The 15294-nt window shown below is 43.0% G+C and overlaps 1 protein-coding gene across 3 annotated transcripts in view; it reads right to left on the reverse strand.

Moving 5' to 3' along the window:
• The window catches only part of rbks (ribokinase), a 33784-nt gene that overhangs the window by 9340 nt on the left and 9150 nt on the right, over positions 1-15294 (reverse strand). For 2 of the 3 annotated variants that reach the window (XM_030044974.1, XM_030044976.1), the window contains exons 4-7: positions 12501-12564; positions 11902-11964; positions 9387-9551; positions 3275-3366 (exon numbers count right to left, since the gene is read on the reverse strand). In XM_030044974.1, coding sequence (XP_029900834.1) covers positions 3275-3366; positions 9387-9551; positions 11902-11964; positions 12501-12564 — 384 coding nt within the window. The remainder of the gene's footprint in view (positions 1-3274; positions 3367-9386; positions 9552-11901; positions 11965-12500; positions 12565-15294) is intronic. The other variant, XM_030044975.1, reaches the window with a different exon arrangement.

Raw genomic sequence — 15294 nt, forward strand, 5'->3', positions numbered from 1 at the left:
ATACATGACACTGTGCATTATTCTACAACATTTTGGCAAACATTTTAGTTAATGTTGACCAAGGCTACAAACAATTATGGAAAGCACTGTTGGTTAGATTTTTTTTTTCCTCTTACATTTCTGACTGTCACATTTTGCTGTGCACAGATATAAAGCTAAAAAAAAAAAAAAAAGATTTCACCAACAAGTCTCTCTGAAAAACAGCAACCAGATTTGTGACCTAATTAGCAAAATATTCAAGTGAGACTTTCTGGGGCAGCAGTGCGTCTTGATGACTGATAAAAAATCATGACTAACAAAAATCAAAGTTTTTTTCACCTTCATTTTAGCTGTTCATGACCTTAAAAAAAAAAAGAAAAAAAGACTGACGCTATGTGAATTCTATTTTAGGTGGGGAGAGCCCCTTTAATTTTCCCCTCGCAAAGGGATTCAGCCGCAATCACAGGCCAAACATCACCATGCTGCAACTATTTCACTGTAAATGAATTTGTTATGGGCCTATAAAGGTGTGCGTGAGATTTTACTCTTTTTTATTAGACATGGAGGTGAAAGACAATCATTTTGGCATGTGAGGTCTTTTAGGCGGACATCAAAGATAATTCCCTTCACTATAAAGCACTTCAACATAGTATGTGGGCTGAGGATCAAAGAACGCTTGCACTTTGTCATCCTTAAGCACCATCCCCCATACACACATACACACATACACACAAACACACACACACCTCCCACCCCTCAGGTTGACCATGGAACGGTGAGACCACACACACACATGCATGCAGACACCGACACACACGCCATGCTCAGAATGTGTGTGAGCTATCTCCAGGTTGGGAGGTCTGACACTAACGTGGAACAGGGGTCCGAGGGTGTGATCCCCCGGCTCGTGTGATTTGTCATAGGCAACAATGACCTTGGAAAGTTCAAAAATAAACTGCAGAGCCCATTGCTGCTTTTACAGCCGGCTGACACCCTGTTGCGGTCGAATGCCAATGGAGAAAAAGAGCTGTCTTCTTAGTCATCGGCATCACGACAAGGAGGGGGGATCAATTTACCTCCCTCTGTGTGCAAGAAAGTCGAATCATCTCTCTGTCTGTCTGCGTTTGTGTGTTTATCACCGAGTGAGTGAGCACCTATGATTTTTTTTTCTGTAGCCTACAGCATATACAGTAAATGCTGTTGACATGGTGGGTGTTATTTGGAGATTGCGTGGTCACATTCATACTGCCAAGGAGTGGAAATAATGAATTACACTGACTCTCATCGCTGTAAATGATCAGTTTCACTGTGGAATTGTACTTTTTAAATTATTATTATTATTATTATTATTATTATTATTATTTACTTTCTCTTAAGCATGTTGTGACAAAACTATTTCTTTGACACATTGTCATTTGCATTTATTTCAACTTTTGTAGCCTCTCTGTATTCATTGTATGAGAAAGTGGATAAAAATGCAAATTAAGTAAATATATTACTACATGCTGAAATTAAACCATCAGTGCAGCTTAACTAACATTAGAAGCCAATTAATGTCTTATGTTGTTATTGTCTGAGGAGCTATTGGATCTCTGTCCCAGAGCCCCAGATTTCCTCAATCAGTTCTAACAACACTTCAGTATTTATTTGCTGAATATGTACACTCAGATTATATAGTTTTATGTTTAGAGAACACAGGATAGTCCATGTGTCTAATGGACAGCCAGTGCCAACTTTGTTAATGTTTTCTAATGCTCATAAAAAGTTGCTATGAATAAGCAATAACCAATAAACTTTATTTATTTCAACTCTATTTCATTTACTGAACACATACTATTAGATTATGCAAATTCTTGTTCTTTTTATGTTGAGAGAACATAAGACTGAGGGCTGTTTCAGTTTGAGCAAAAAAAATAAAAGGCAACATGAGAAATGTGATTGTTCATAGATATGTCTATGAAATTAATGTTACAGTAAGTCAACTGAATGTTTCCTTCACATGGTGAAGCATGTTTAATGCATTTTGCATTTGGTCACATTCTGATGCATTGCTTATGGAGGGCCAATAAATGTGTACTCTATTATGGAAATAAAGCAGTTACTGCAAAATTACTGCTTTAAAATAAAACTTCAGAAAGTACAATTATACAAACAGCCTACTTACTTTCAATACCAATATGTATTCTGAGGAAAGGCTTTTTTAAAAATTATAGATTATACATCAGCAGTTTCTAAAGGTTATTTGTGGAAAGGAGAACATTACAGTGTGTTCAAAATGTGCCATATTTGCATTTTATGGAGAAGATGATGTAACCATGTCTGCTTGTTTTATCAGTCACTTTTTCTCTGAATTTCTTCACTCTTAAGTGATTTTCATGGCAGCAACTTTAAATTCCACTTCAGCAAAATTTCTGCATGGCAACAGTGCGTCTATTAGCGGGACAGTTTGATAAAGTCTTTCCACCTCTGCATGCTGCATAATGTATAGCGTGACTGTACCTCCACAACCTGACACTTCGCTGTAAAAGAGAAAAAGAAAAGAAGACATGAGAGTTGAGCTTTCGTCAACTCTCCCTTTCATGCCCCCACCACCGGCACCCCCTCCCACACACACACACACACACACACACACACACACACACACACACACACACACACACACACGCACACACACCTGGCTACAACCGCTCTCCACCCTGCATCGCCACATCAAAAAGAGGCTCCCAGGCAAACTCACCTCCACTTTACCCCCGAGGGGGAGGCTGACTCAGCCACAGAGCACATCTGCCCTGTAGATGTTTTTACTACGTTTCCCATCTATCCCTGCCCCTTGTCACTCATCTGTCATCACCCGACAGTCAAGGTGCGAGGTGTCATGACACTAGTTCTTACCGTAAAAAGGGGTGGGGAGAAGGAATCTTTTTTTTCTCCCCCTCTTCATACCACAGGGTTTACCTGCATGACTGAGGGCTACAGTGGGCCTTTTGATGTGCCAGGGGGTCACAACCCAGGAGATACAGTTGGCTTACTGTGAAAGGTAGTGTGTGTGTCTGTGTGTGTGTCTCTGTGCACTCATAATGTCATCATGTCACAAACCTCTGCGCTTGATCTTTTGCAGGTTGAGAGAAGACGCCAAATATTGTTTCTCTCACTAGGCTGGGATTAGTTTGAGTCTATAAGTGTGTGTATGTGTGATAAAGACAAGAGTGATTGCATGAATGCTGTTGTGATAGTGTGGGCAATCTGTGTGTGAGTGTGTGTGTGTGTGTGTGTGTGTATGTGTGTGATTCATCACCTCAGTCTCGTTGCAGCAAAACACATCAGAGAACCGATAGAAATCTGGATCCAAGTCTGCGATAGCCGGCGCCGGGTTGAATATTGTCTTCACTGTAACAAGAAAAGATCATGAGTGATTTCTGGTGCACAAAACGTAAGAAGAGATAATAAATTCATCACCATCATCTCCAGAGACAGACCGACTAATCGGTCAGCCGATAAAAAAACAAAAAATGTCTGCAGACACATCTGCAGGCAGCCTGTCTGGGCGGCTGCTGTGGAGCCTTGTTAACACTCGCCTTTATGTACTAATAAATACTCTTATTAAGTTCATTCATATGTTTATTTATTTATTTTTAATTTATTTTTTGGTTACCTGTGGACATTTTTTTAGTTGATAATTTTGTTTAATTCAAAATAAATGCACTGCAGACAGAGTGGATATCTACTTGAGTTAACAGAGACCAAGCAGACAATTATTTGCTGATTCCACAGTTTTTGTCAGTTGAGTCTAAACGGTCCTCAATTAAGTCAACCCCCAGCAGTTTTGCACAGTGCAGCTTTGAATGTTGACCAGCGGTGGAAAGAATACTACAAATTGCTACTCAAGTGTTGTTTTGCTAATATTTGACTGCAGTAGAAGTGCGACTGTAAAAATCTACTGCAGTAAAAGTAAAAAGTGCCTCATTTCAAATGTACTGGCAGTAAAAGTGAGTGAGTTCCTCTTTCAAAACACCAAGTCAGCTGTGAGCTTTTCCATGCAGCTGAAAAGGAGGAGAGAACACACTTCAAACTTCTGTATTTTAAAGGGGCATTACGCCAAACTGAAGTGAGGACTCTGCAGACTCACTGTTCAATGTGCTTAAGGGAAAGTGAATGTACTAACTTTAAAATTAATCAAGACAAGTTCACAAAAAAGCTACTGAATTACAAAGATGTAATTAGTAAGTAAAAATAAGTAAAAATGTAATTAGTTACTTCCACCCGTGCTGTTGACAGGAAACCAGGCGTATGTATCCATTATATTGACACTAATGCCAAACATCATGATGGATGGGCTATTAAGCACACCATCCAATTATTAGCTATGGCTAAAAATATAATCCCTCCCAGTAATACACCCAGATAACTGTTTATCAAGCAGCTTTTAAAATAATACATCTACGACAATGGCCCTCAATGATACTGTCGCCATTGTGGGATGTGTCGTCCCCTACCCCCCCTCCATTCGCTAAGCTTTGCTGTCAAGGTCTGGCATTACCTTAATTACACTTTCAAGGGGAACAAAGGCTAGCGGGTTACCGTCGGGGATTGCTCTCACAAGGCAAAGCTCAAGTGGTAAAGCTTCTATAAAAAGACTGTTTTTTTTTTCCCAAAGATCAAATTAGCATTCCCTGGAAAAAAAAAAAAAAAAAAAACAGCATTGGCGGCCATACATCCATGTTCTGTACCAATAGCTCGTTCAGTTTTCTGTGTGTGTGTGTGTGTGTGTGTGTGCATGGAAAGTATTGGATGTGAAGTATAGCCCTATGTGTGTTAAGTGCATTACTGTGTGGGTGAGCTGTGACCCTTTCTGTGTGTCTGAGAGAGAGAGAGAGAGGGAGAGAGAGAGAGAGAGAGAGAGAGTGTTTGTCAGGAGTAATCCTCTGTACGTGTTGCACATCACTGTCTTATGCATATTCATGAGATGTAAGCATTAATGCACCTAATACCGTGATTTCTGTGTATGTGTGAGGATAAGCCCAGCTTGACGAAGCGATTAATTCTGATATCTCTGTGTACAAAATAAAGCCTCATGTTAAGTATGTGCGTGTGTGTGCGTGTGCGTCTGTGTCTGTGTGTTAGCCAAGTATATGTTTCAGCGTTGGTGACATCAAAGTCTGTTGTGCAAATGTGTGTGCCTAGCTGCAGTGTGTGTGTGTGTGTGTGTGTGTGTTTGCGTGGGCGCATAAGAGAGCAGCTGCGTGGGTTTGTGCAGGGCTTTGGCCACCTGGCGCTTTGAGGTGGATGCTGGGCTGCTTGCGAGTAAAAGTGGAAACAACACGTCTCTCTCGCACGCTCGCACTCACACTCTCTCTCTCACACACACACACTCGTACACACATGCGCGCACATACACACACACACACACTTGTGATGTACGTACACCCAGAAGAGCCAAGGCCATGTCACACAAAAATCAGTGTGACACAGGGATCTGGGATCTCTTTCTCTCTCTATGTGCGTGTGTGTGTGTGTGTCTGTGTCTGTGTGTGCGTATGATTCTCTGCCTCTCTCTCTCTCTCTTTCTGTTGATATTGAATTGCACCTCAGTTTCCATCACTTTGGTTTCCAAGACAAGTGAGAGATCTCTGGATGTGATCTATCATTTTTTTGCATAAACAGAAGCAACTCCTTTTTTCCCAACCTTTCTCTATTACAGCCCCATCCTTCAATTTCCCTCCCTCATTCACTACCATTACAATCCATGATGTTGTTACCGGGCAACTTTTTTGGGCAAGCAGCATGGCAACACACAGGTTTCTGTACCACGCAGAGGGCAGACCATGACACTTGCCGTGAAAGGGTTAGGGGTTTGATTCCCTTTGTTGCGTCCGATACTAAAAATCGATGCGCTCCCAGCAGCAGCGTCAGAGACTTTGGATGACAGTTTCCGCCAAATGGCATACATTAAAAAGTCTACTTAAATGTTTCCTGGCAACAAGATGTTCCCATGTGATTGAAGCAACAGTTGCCAAAAACTCTTGTGCATCTCCACCCAAATTAATGCATGAAGTCTGCCACAGTATTCCTACCACTCACTCCCCCCGGTTCCCTCTGCGCGGCTCTACCGCATCCCTGCCCGTTTTAACTCCCGGTATGCTCCTGTCTTGCTTGTTCTCCGCAGCTCAATGCCAGTTTGGTCAACTCAAAAGAGACGGCTGTGGCGCAATCGAGACAATAATGTGGGTGCGGCAAGAGCCATGTAAACGCCACACTGCGATTATGTTAGCGTGGCTATGCCCTTAGTCAGAGGAAGTGTAATCACAGTGACGTCTGTGGGGTGCCTTAACCTTCCCGGCACTTAACAAACTCCAACAATGTGAAAAATGTGAAAAGGAAGCCACTGTATAATGCAAAAAAAGACAAGTATTCATCACAGCCTTCAAAAACACCTTTTGCAGCATTTATAGGCTTTTCATACACAAATATCTAGGCCTATTATGCTCAGCAGCTTTAGGTAGAATATACATCCTTCCTCATTGCTGCCTGTACATTTTGTCTTGTTTTTTTTTTTGTGTGTGTCTAAAAACCTATACATGCTGTAAAAGGTGTTTATTTTCAGGTTTTAATAAATACTTTTTTGTGTTATACAGTGGCTACCTTCTCCAACATTTTTATATTTTTATATTTTGGGTTTTTTCAGAACCATATTTTCTACTTTTTTTTGCATTCTGCTTTCAACCAATAATAGAACCCAGTCAGACCACATATATGTATATCTCAATTGGGCTCTTAGATGTTGTTCTTTAGAGGAAGCTAGCTCCAAAAACACAAAATCTGCAACAACCACATGCTGCAATTGGATTATTAGACATCCAAACGCGCATGTAAACAGAGCCAGTTCGAGCGCTGTCACTTCTTCTTCTTCTGTCTCTTCCCTTTCCTATCTGCCATCTGTGGCGTGACCACAAGTGCTTGCGTCAATCATGTCACCGCGGCTCTGATGTCAAATGCATAGGCAGCGCGCTGACAAACCACACATGCAAGAGGACCACGGAGGATGGAAGCTGATCAATAAGCAGTAAGAGCAGCTGGTGCAAAAGGCCCCGGCACACTGATGCATGGAAAGGGTTTGTTTTTGCCCGTGTAATGAGCTGCTACTGTTGAAGTCAGACTGCTTGGTACTGGAAGTTGGTTTCAGGATCTTTGCCTTGTCTCCAGGTGTCAGTGAAAACACACAAACACACTTCTGAAGCGCACACACACAAACACATGTACACACAGCTGCTGGGACAGATGCGGTAACACTGCGCGCATGCACATTCACTGAGTCATGTCTGGCATGGGAATGAGTGTGTGTGTGTGTCATGACTGAGCTTTTGGTTCATGGTTCAAGGGCTGATCACACATGTATTGTAAAATCGGCCAAGCACACTGGGAGGAAGAGTCGAAAGTTAGAAATACAGCAGCAGTTTATTGTTCTGGTTGATTTGAGAGGAGAGGTGGATGGAAAACAAAGGGCAAAGTGAAACGGAGAGAGAGAGAGAGAGAGAGAGATCGCTCACACATACTCACTCATGCACACACACTCACACACACACATGCACAAAAGACATGAGTCACCAGTGAGTATCTGAAAGGGCTTTAAGAGGCTCTAATTGCATCTGGTGAGAAATATAAAAGCGGCTTCTCGCTCAGACAAGGAAGAGGGGGAGGAAGACGGAGCGAAGAGGGAAGAAAAAAGAAAGAGGGAAACTATACAACTCATGCAGTTCCCTCAAATCTCAGAATCAATTTAATTCCATTACCGTTCTCCACATAAAATGATAGATGGCGTTAAGAAAATGCATACACAGTACTTCTCCTGTGAAATATTTACGTGCGAGGAGAGTAAACCCTTCTCGGTGAAATATCAGCACAAATGTATCTTTGCGAGCTGGCATCCACACTGCGTGTGGCGGGCTGAAGGGTGACATTTGCGTAATCACAGCGGCGCTTCACCCCCGCGTCATTAAACCCTTGCCGCCAAACCCATTAACACCCATTCTCTCCGGGGGAGCGCCATTTACGCAATGCTCTGGTGCCGCAACATCGAGGTGGCATCTTTGGCGGTTGCCTTCGCCCGCCCTGCCTGCCTCGCTCCTGGCGCCGCATGCCGAGCCTAATCCCGCCGGACGGTCGACGTAGTGAAGAGGATCGCGGAAAGAGGATGGCACTCGGCGGGGCCATCTGGGTATCCCATCTGCAACACTGTTATGGCTGCGACTCCTTCGTTCTGGCATCCCGCAGCTAGCGATTACCGGCGACAGGCCCTGATGACAGGGGCGAGAGGCTCCCCAGACGTCTCAAATGACGTAGAGAGCTTCTAATAATAGGGTGTTATTAAAGATGATTAGCTCAGTAACCTGGTTATCACCAAAAGGTGGAGGGAGGGGGGTGGGAGGCGAAAATAGCGCTTTGTTTACGTGGGACCACAAGGCCCTTGCGGGATTGGGCTTTTAGCACAGAGATGGTTTTTAATGTAGATTATGAGCAGTGGGGACAGAGAGAAAAAAAAACAACTCCAAACAGATTGTCATAATCTCTTCACCCCCTCTGTTCTCACTGCACCTGATAGGGACCGAGGAGGCAAAGGGAGGACAGATAAAAAGCCTCGCTTCCCGAGAGTTAGAAAAAGCAGACGTGAAAAGACAAACAGAAAAAGGAAAGATTTGGTGCATTAATATGATCGGAACTTACTGGACCTACTGCACACACACAAACACACGCACACACACCATTGTTTTTTTTCCAGTTAAACCAAATGACTCTGATAGAAGACTTAAAATGTCTGGCTGATGTAGACAGAAAACAGACCTCAGTCAGGGTATCTGCAGCTTTCCAGAAACCCAAAGTAAGACTTTTTAAGGGCCTTTCTAATGCCGCCTGAACCTTAATTTAAGAGTAACAGCATTATCATAAATTAACATCATCCACATGTATCTTCCTTAGTTCATTTAAGACAACTTCTATAAAGCAACAATAAAAAAAAATACAAAGAAGGAGAGAAACAAAGCAGGTGAAACCAGCCTATTTTCAGTCGGCCATGGAAAACAAAAGTTCTGAAACCATAAATGAGCCGTGTAAGGAAAACAACACGACAGGAAATTAACAGCGAGATAAAGTCTGATTGTGTTTAGTAAAGCAGATACCATCAAAAACCTCTGCAGCAAATCTCACTTCTAAGCCTGTTTTGTGACTAAAAGTGGATTCAATGCCAAGAAAGCCTTTCATTACATGGTGAAAAGCAATGACCTTAAATGACCGTATTTAAGACGTTTCAACACCTTTTAAGCCCTTAGATTTAATGTTTTCAGACCGTCCAAGAGCTTGTGGATACCCCGCCTTGCCCCCGCAGGTAACATGCAGTATGTTACAGGCTCACTGACCGTTGTTCTCCCGAGCCATGCGTAGCGCCTGCAAGGACGACTGCGGGCTGATCTCCAGTTGGCAGACCAGCACCTTTGCACGGCTGAGGGCTGGACGAGCGTCCTGCAGCTCCTCCCTGCCCAGCAGCATGTTGGCACCAGCCACGATCACGATGGCATTCTCACCTGCCCGTGGACAGGACGCACACCAAAAGACACAGTGAGCACACAACAGCCACTACACGCTGACAGCGAGAAGCCATAGGAGCTCATAAACCTGTAATTAGGGCTAAATTAGGGTTATGTGACGTGAGAGACTAGGGTGAGTTAAATTTGATTTAAGACTGAAGGGCAATATCCCAAGTGTAATTTGGGGTGAAAATTAGTTGGTTCTTTTTTCTTTTTTTTTTTTTTTAAATCAAACGGGAGGTCTCAGTGAGATATATTTAGCACACTCTTACATTTGCGGCAATGCTGAATGGGTCAAGAACACCCTCTTGTAACCTAGGCCACCTGGCTCCACAGCTTTGCTATGTGATACAAAAGTGCAAAAAACACAATTGTAAGCATTCAGACACTCTTTAAAATCTGTGGAAATAGCTACGTCTAAGGATGACGTCAAATCCATTTTTTCCCCATTATTTTGATCAAGAACTCCCATCTGTAATTGCATAATGGAAACGGAGACAAAATAATTATTGGACAGCTAAACCTTCATGCCTCAATAATTTCCTCAGTTTCTGTTTGGTGCGCCAGACAGTGTCCTTGACTCTTTCTTTCAATCAATACATAAAGGAAGTACACTGAATTTTATTTAATTTACAGAGGAGTCACACTAATGGAATAGGCCATTAGTGCAAATCCACCCTGGTTTGGTTTTATTTATTTATTTATTTATCATTTTCTTAGATGCCAATTTCTCCGATAACCAGCTGCAGCTAGACCCCGACTTCCTAAATATTTAACTGCTAACAGCTCAGCATGTGGACATGTGAGACTTAAACCTCCCTTTTAGAAATACTTCCTGTGTACGTCACAATCAGATGGTAGGAAAGAGATGCACTTGCAAGGACGGGGACACACACACACACACACACACACACACACACACACACACACACATCAGGGTGTAACAGCATGCTAAATCACCTGACTGTACGTCCAAGATGGCACTGGTAGTGTGTGTGTGGAAAATCTTGGATTGCAGTAGATAGGAACCTGTGGATACTCAGTACGGTCAGGTGCACTTAAGCTTGTGTGTGAGTGTGTGTGTACATCCGGTGATTACAGTCATTTAGACCAGTGGTGAGGCAATGAACTGGTTGAATGCATGAGTGTACTCTATGTGTGTGTATGTGTGTCCATTCCGACACTTGCCTCACAGTGAGGACCAGAACACATTTTTAACCAACAGATGGGGACATTTTTTGGGAAATGAGCACATATTGGCCTTGTCCTCATAACTCCAAAAGCAAATTCTGGCTCCTTGGTTAAGATAAGGGAGGTAAGATAAGGTTAGAATCAGGTTTACATTAAGGTTAGGAATTGAGAAACCATACACTCAACATCTCACACCTACCCCATCTCCAATTTTGGTCATACTGGCTGCTTGAGATGTGAGTTTTCAAGAAAAGAGGCACTGGCCCATGTCCGTGACTTTATCTGCCACCACCCTGAAGAACAACACGCCTCAACGCCAGAGTTAGTTCATGTGAGACACACCCCCTCACCTTCTGTCTTTTAGTATCCACACAGTGGTGGTTAGTAGTGGTCAGAGTTTGGTTAAGGTTAAGGCCAGGTTAGGGTTTGGGTCTAAAGTGTTATTTAATTCTATTATGAACTGTTTAAGGTTAAGGTTTAGACTGGTGTGGGTCCAGTTTAAAAATGATTAAGGAGTTTTGTTAAGCTTAAGGTCAGGTTATGGTTAGGGTTTAAAAATCCAATTCTTAAAGGGATATGGTTAAAGTTTGGTTCAGTTTGGGAATAATTTAACATGTAAGTTTGGTTGTGGTTAGGGTTTAATATATGTCTTTAGTCCTATTTTGAAATAGTTAAGGTTTGGGTTTAGATTGGTTTAGGCCCAGTTTAGAACAAAATAGCAGCTTACACAACACATAAATTTTGACGGAAAAATCAAACAACGGTGGTTTGAAATTCTTATTTTGTAGTCACTAAAACCACTAGTTTTAGTGGTGACTGGCTTGTTTTTGAGATCTTTATTTTTAGGTAGCTATTATTTTTCATCAGAAGTGTCACCCTGAGTGTTTCAGTCTTATACAGGTGAAGGTTTGGGCTTGGTATTCGCTGGTTGCGGTTAAGATTAGGCTGTAGGAAATGAATGGAAGTCAATATAATGTCCTCACAATGACAGAGAAAAAGTGTGTGTGTGTGTGTGTGTGTGTGTGTGTGTGTGCGTGTGTGTGTGTGCATGTGTGCATGAGTGTCTGTGTGTGTATACGTGCATGTGACATTTCTCCTACTCAAAGAGTTTTTAGGATCTCAGCAGGGTGGCAAGCTAGCAGGCTAAAGTGTTTACCTGCATCGTTGACAATAATGGAGGCAGCTCCTGTGGCTGCGTCTGAGGTCTGCCCTGCAAACCCTGACAGAGACAGACAGAAAGAGAAGAAAAGAGAGAGCGAAAAGAGGAAGAGAAGTACAAGATGGAGCATTTAAAACCATTCTTTGTTTTCCTGTTATACTAAAATAAATTCATTTCTTTTTTTCTTGACAGCGTGGGTGGAAACTTAAAAACGACTTTCACCATAGACACTTCTGAAAGACCAAGTGTCAACATGCAAACCACTACTAATGGTTTGGGAGCCCTTTTGACTATGAAGAGAAAACAGGCCACAAACATCTTGAGCCTGAAATGTTGAGCGAAAACAGCTTTTGAAAAGCAGCTTCAGTTTTAATATATTAATGGTATAACAAACATTGACCCCAACATTTACTTCTTTCAGTATAAAAAAACAGCAAAACTCCTTGGATATTCAAAGCCCCATGTGTCTGGGAACAATTTGCAAAATATAGAGTCAAAAAATTGCTCTCAATTTAATCTTTGCACCATGCAAAGTGGAAATGACACCCAATTTCCAATGCAATACTGCAAAAACAACAGGAAAACATCTATCTTACCTGTGTGAACTGCGTTGTCCTTGAAATTCTGGATGTAGTTGTCTCCAAAGAAGTCTTTACCAACCTAAAAAAGATTGAATGCAAAACGATTAGCAGAAAGAGAGAGTCAAGCGGGGTCAGACTTGGTTAGCGGCAACTTTTGAAGAGTGGTATACTCAAACCTCAGTTGGGTTGGAATTTCTTGTGCCCTGCCAGCATGCTGGCATCGTGCCGCCGCCGAAAATGTGCACAAATGAACAGACAAAGTCAACAGACACGCACATACGCGCACACTCACACTGACACACACGACCAGCTGCGCCAAGCCTTGAAGATACGATAACCCCGCCTTGACGCCTCTTCATGTCCACCTCTCTTTCGTTTGCTTCCCCCCTTCCCCTCTTTCCTTCATCCGCACAGGGATGTCCACATCTATAACTACTTGGGGTTACAGGAGGGGTCCCCACCTTGCCCCGAGGCACCTATTTCGAACCCACGCTTTCCAAAAAACGTGCCAAAATGCGGGCACTTCTAGCTGCCTGTGAAGTTGGGTTGGGCTGGTATTGGCTGCTTGGCCCCATTCTCTTTGAAGAGCGGCCTTGCGTCTTGGATGTTTTCGACAAGCCCGGGTGTCTATTTTTGGGTTCTCCCCATGCCCAGAGAGCTCCTCCCGCACTGGGCTGTTATCGATCGGGCCTCTTTGTTCTGACAGAGGTGGGGCTCTGGTGCTTTAGTGCTCGGGTTCAAAGGCCACTCTGAGCCTACTGATTGGAGACTTGGGGTTATATAGTATGGGAATAGGCTTGTTTGAAGGCGGGGGAGCGTGGGTGGGCGTATGCATGCGGTATGGTATTGATCAAGAGAAAATGAGGGATGGTGAGTTGATGTGGTGCTGAAATGACTGACTGGAGTGTGAACGAAGCGAGAAGATTTATGGTGGGAGCTGTTAACTGTCACTATGGGAGGTGATGGCTGGGTATTTGTGCTCATCTCTCGCTGCGAAAGTGGAATAAAAAGAAGACGAGCCAAAGGTTGGACAAGGCAAAATACGCTGTTTTTTTTTAATGCAAACATTCATGCAAATACACACAGACAGCCAAACACCCAAACTGATGAGCCTCTTTTCAACATTTGGGTGAAACGCTTATGATGGCTGCATCGCACCATTCCATGCTGTTCTGGAACAATTCCGGCTTTATTTTCCATTTCCATTCCATTTTTTTCCTCATTATGCTCAGATTGGGACTAAGAAGTACCTATGACGAATTATAGTGACGACAGCAGTGACACACTTGGTCAGCGATGTATATGTATTTTGGCAGTTGTTGCATCCCATTGCTCTGTTGGCTGTCGGAATGAAGTATCTAGAGCCATATGTCATATAAGCGTGTGTAATGTGTTTTTAGGATACCGATCTTCAGCTGCACTTACAGAGGCTGTAAACAGCTCTGAACAAAGGATGAGCATAATGATTAATAGGGAGGGGTCACTGACCCAAATGTGGACTCTCAAAGTTGGCATAAGTGTGGAACCAATCAGTAGCTGGCTTTCCACCGTTGCAGCAAACACAGGCGTGCTAGGGTGTGCCAAGGCCAGTTGCATTTCCATTGTCACTTCCAATCTTTGATTGCACCTCAGTGGGATTATGTCAGGGCCAGTTTCTGGGTGCTAATGGCCCATCGGATACCTATAGGCCAGGGCTAACTGAGGTCTGAGGTGGAGTTAAGGGTCGTAGGTGGGGAAATGGGTGCAGCTGATAAGTACAGATGTCAGTGCAGCAGCTCACTTTTGTAGCAGAAAAATAACAGAGAAAAAAAATGGAGAACAACCAGAAGTACTGGTCAAATGAGGACATTAGGGCTCTCCCAACTGTCTCGGCAGAGGATAATGTCCAACATCAAATCGACGGTGCTTGCCAAAATGATGATGTTATACAATATATAGTGAAAGAAAGGACAAGGTGGGGATCAAACACACAGGTGTAGTTAGTAGGTGCCAGGTGTGCAGACTTTAACTACTCGCTTCCTACTTCCCACTCTTGTGCATGGATGGGACAAGACTATGGGGCTATTGGTACAATAGCGGAAACGTGAATGATTTTTGTTCTTGTGGCTTAAGTCCGAGGGTCATTAACACCGTGTGGCTTGAAGATGGCCCTAGCTTGCAGTGGTACAACAGTGGAAACACGGCTAGTGAACACCTATGTCAGAGAGAGTCGAACCTAGGTTAAGCCTTCACTTAACCTACCTTAAAGCAACTACAAGGAACTTTCATTTTGTGTTGATTTTGGCGGCCCCTGTGGACAAAAGTGGCAGTGTTTCCCGTAATGAAGATGGAATTTCCCATGAGCATCAACCCTTGTGTCATAAATATCTTGATCTGGCCTTGTTTTGAAAGCAAGTGAAAGAAAGACATCAACATAGCATGTGAGAAGAAACATTTCTGCATGCCGTAAAGTGTTTTGTTTGTTGCCGTGGTCACACCATTCCAGTGACAGAATAATTATATAGAAACAGACAGTCTTCCTACTAATGGTCTCATTTGATTCTGTAGGTCTTACAGAGGCATCAGTACTAAATTAAGTTTCATAACCAGTTAAAAACTTCTTGTAGCTGCTTTAAGCTCTCGGTGTAGAACAGTTCTGCGCACTGAGTACAATTAGCTAACCATGTCACGAAAAGTGTCCCAGGCCTGGTTTGTAACTATGTCATGCAAGTCAAAGCTTGAAAATACCACCAGAATGCTTAGTCTCCTTGCACAAGACCATTTTGGCTTAATCATGGGAAAAAGGCTACAGAGAGCACAGTGGCACTGC

The sequence above is a fragment of the Myripristis murdjan genome, chromosome 22 (assembly GCF_902150065.1).
Source record: "Myripristis murdjan chromosome 22, fMyrMur1.1, whole genome shotgun sequence".
NCBI lineage: Eukaryota > Metazoa > Chordata > Actinopteri > Holocentriformes > Holocentridae > Myripristis > Myripristis murdjan.